The sequence below is a fragment of the Notothenia rossii genome (assembly GCF_949606895.1).
Source record: "Notothenia rossii genome assembly, chromosome: 3".
In the NCBI taxonomy this organism is placed as follows: Eukaryota; Metazoa; Chordata; class Actinopteri; order Perciformes; family Nototheniidae; genus Notothenia; species Notothenia rossii.
In genome coordinates, this window is record NC_136901.1 from 45,542,764 (window position 1) to 45,545,945 (window position 3,182).

Sequence of the window (3,182 nt, forward strand, 5' to 3'; positions counted from 1 at the left end):
AAGCACACACAACAGTCAGAGTTTCCCCCCGCATAACCCGCAGGCGTAGGGAGGCGACCCTCTCGTCCACTGGGGTAAACTCCAACAACGAAGCACCCAACCGGGGACTTGTGAGTATCCCCACACCCGCCCGGCGCCTCACACCTTGAGCAACTCCGGAGAAGAATAGAGTCCAACCCCTATCCAGAAGTAAGGTTCCAGAGCCGAGGCTGTGCGTAGAGGTGAGCCCAACCAGATCCAACTGGTAACGCTCCACCTCCCGCACAAGCTCCGACTCCTTCCCCCCCAGAGAGGTGACGTTCCACGTCCCCAAAGCCAGCTTCTGTTGCCCGGGTCTGGTCCGCCGAGACCCTCTGCCTTCACTGCCACCCTTCTGGCAGCGCACCCGACCCCATCGCTGTTTCCCTAGGTGGTGGGCTCGCGGGACGGAGAAGCGGAGATGTTGCCCATGTTGCCTTTTCGGGCTGTGCCCGGCCGGGCTCCGTGGCAAGCCCGGCCACCAGACGCTCGCCGACGAGTCCTCCTTCTGGGCCTGGCTCCAGAAGGGGACCCCGGGCTTCCTCCGGGCCGGGTATCCTCACTTCCTGTGTCGGCTTTCATGAGGTCTTTTGAACCAATCTTAGTCTGGCCCCTTGCCTGAGACCAATTTGCCATGGGAGACCCTACCAGGAACACAAGGTTCCAGACAACACAGCCCCCAGGTTCATCAGGGCACACACACCTCTCTACCACGGTAAGGTGCTGGTTCTTCAGAGAATACATATTGTAAAAGAAACTGAAGCTTTTAAAGACTTTTCAGGATGTCCTGCTTTAAATGCATGATTTATGTGTACCTGTGTTTATCTGCTGTGTTTATAAGGACTTTGCACATCAACATTTACAGTTAAATGGACTGTACTTATATAGCGCTTTATCCAGTCTTTACAACCCCTCAAAGTGCTTTACAGACTACATGTCATTCACCCATTCGCACAGAGCAGTGTACCTTACTCTAGGACCTAACACACACTCACACAGCGTTGGCCATCGGGAGCATCTCAGGGTTTAGTGTCTTGCCCAAGGATACATCGACGTGTTGACTGCACTCCCTCGCAGCCACAGTCATATTTTTATTATTATCTCCATAAATTCATAAAAATACCATAAAAACCTCCTCTTTCCCCGACAGAGACAGACGCACCTCGCTGTGACAGTAACATTATTTATTCAAATCTCAAAACTTTATTCGCTCAGTCAAATAATTTAACGCAGTTTTTACAAAGCCAGAGACAGGCACGCATGGAAATAATAAAACAAACAGAATGATGAACAGAGGAGACGATGGAAACACAACGGCTTTAAAACAAACAGGAAGTAGAAAAAAGGCCTTTAGTGTTTCTCAAAAACTACATATACACTAAACATAAAAATATATTTCTATTTTCCTGCTTTTTGGCTCAATCCCAGTGATCTGATTGGCCGAAAAACAGCCGTCTGAGCTCCCATCATGCATTGCTCCACGGCTATTTTCATTTATTTTAAACTCGAGCAAGAATGACGTTTTATTTTCCTTCAGGATCAGTGCTGAGGAACATTCAGGAGTGTGACAGCAGAGACACACACACACACACACACACACACACACACACACACACACACACACACACACAGTCACACACACGCACACACACACACACACAGTCACACACACACACACACACACACACACACACACACACACACAACACACACACACACACACACACACACACACACACACACACACACACACACACACACACACACACACACACACACACACACACACACACAAAGGCGGAGTGTGATAGGTCTGCTTGCATAGGTTCAGGTAGTTTGATAAAAAGGCAGCGTGGTGACAATCTGTTAAACCTCAACGAGAGACACTTATTTTGAAACTCCAGAGTTGCTAAACACTAATTAAAAACTCTTATTTTGAAATGCTACAACTGCTTTAGTGAAAGTCACTAAATGAAGATAAAATCTCATCAAATACTTTTTTTTTTTAAATTCCAAATGTTGTCGTTTAATGTTATTATATTTAGAAATGAAAGACTCTTATTTTGAAATGCGACATTAGCTTTTGTGAAGGAATTACATTTAGGAATGAAAGACTCTTATTTTGAAAGGCCACATATGTACGTATAAAGTTATTACATTAGAAAAATAATAATAAAGACTCTTACTTTGAAATGTAACATTTGCTTTTCTGAAGCCACTGAAGGCTCTTATTTTGAAATGACAAGATTGATAAAAGAAAAAGTAAGTCAATGAAGCAAACCGCAGAATAAATGGACTCTTATTCTGAAATGTACAAGCGATGCGTTCAGGGTCCTGTAGGAACTCCTGCATTGACGTGATATGTGATTGAAAACGATGCGTTCAAGGTCTGTTCCTCCGCCCTGTCTGGCTCTATCAGTGATGATGAGGTTGACTTAGGTTCACACACTCTCTCACACACACACACACACACACACACACACACACACACACACACACACACACACACACACACACACACACACACACACACACACACACACACACACACACACACACACACACACACACACACACACACACACTCACTCACTCACTCACTCACTCACTCTCTCTCTCTCTCTCTCTCTCTCTCTCTCTCTCTCTCTCTCTCTCTCTCTCTCTCTCTCTCTCTCTCTCTCTCTCTCTCTCTCTCTCTCTCTCTCTCTCTCTCTCTCTCTCTCTCTCTCTCTCTCTCTCTCAGGGGTCCACGAAGGACACCATGATGTAGCGCGTCCCCTTGGTGGTGGGCAGGCCCTCGTGGTAGTGTGTGAGGCGTCCGGGGTGCATGAAGGACCAGCCTTTACGAGGAGACTCCACTTTGCAGTCGTAGCGCAGGAACCTGCAGCCGCCGCCCTGAAACACAGAAGTATGGGGAAATAATGAGATCTTGAGATGACGTTGTTTTTAAAGTGTGCTGTATCAATGAAATGTGTTATTATTAGGGTCTGAGACCAGAGGTGTGTGTGTGTGTGTGTGTGTGTGTGTGTGTGTGTGTGTGTGTGTGTGTGTGTGTGTGTGTGTGTGTGTGTGTGTGTGTGTGTGTGTGTACCTCGTAGTCCTTCCCCTTGCTGTTCAGAGCGACGTTGATGGTGAACGTTGAGGAGTCGTGATGCGGTCGCAGA

The 3,182-nt window shown here is 47.0% G+C and overlaps 1 protein-coding gene across 1 annotated transcript in view; it reads right to left on the reverse strand.

The window, feature by feature from the left end:
- Positions 1–1,187: 1,187 nt before the first annotated feature.
- The window catches only part of LOC307031120 (multifunctional procollagen lysine hydroxylase and glycosyltransferase LH3-like), a 7,171-nt gene continuing 5,176 nt past the window's right edge, over positions 1,188–3,182 (reverse strand). Inside the window, exons 4-5 of the mRNA XM_079667902.1 lie at positions 3,110–3,182; positions 1,188–2,913 (exon numbers count right to left, since the gene is read on the reverse strand). The exon at positions 3,110–3,182 is cut by the window's right edge and continues 53 nt beyond it. Of these exons, the coding sequence (XP_079524028.1) occupies positions 2,758–2,913; positions 3,110–3,182 (229 nt within the window). The 3' untranslated portion in view covers positions 1,188–2,757. The remainder of the gene's footprint in view (positions 2,914–3,109) is intronic.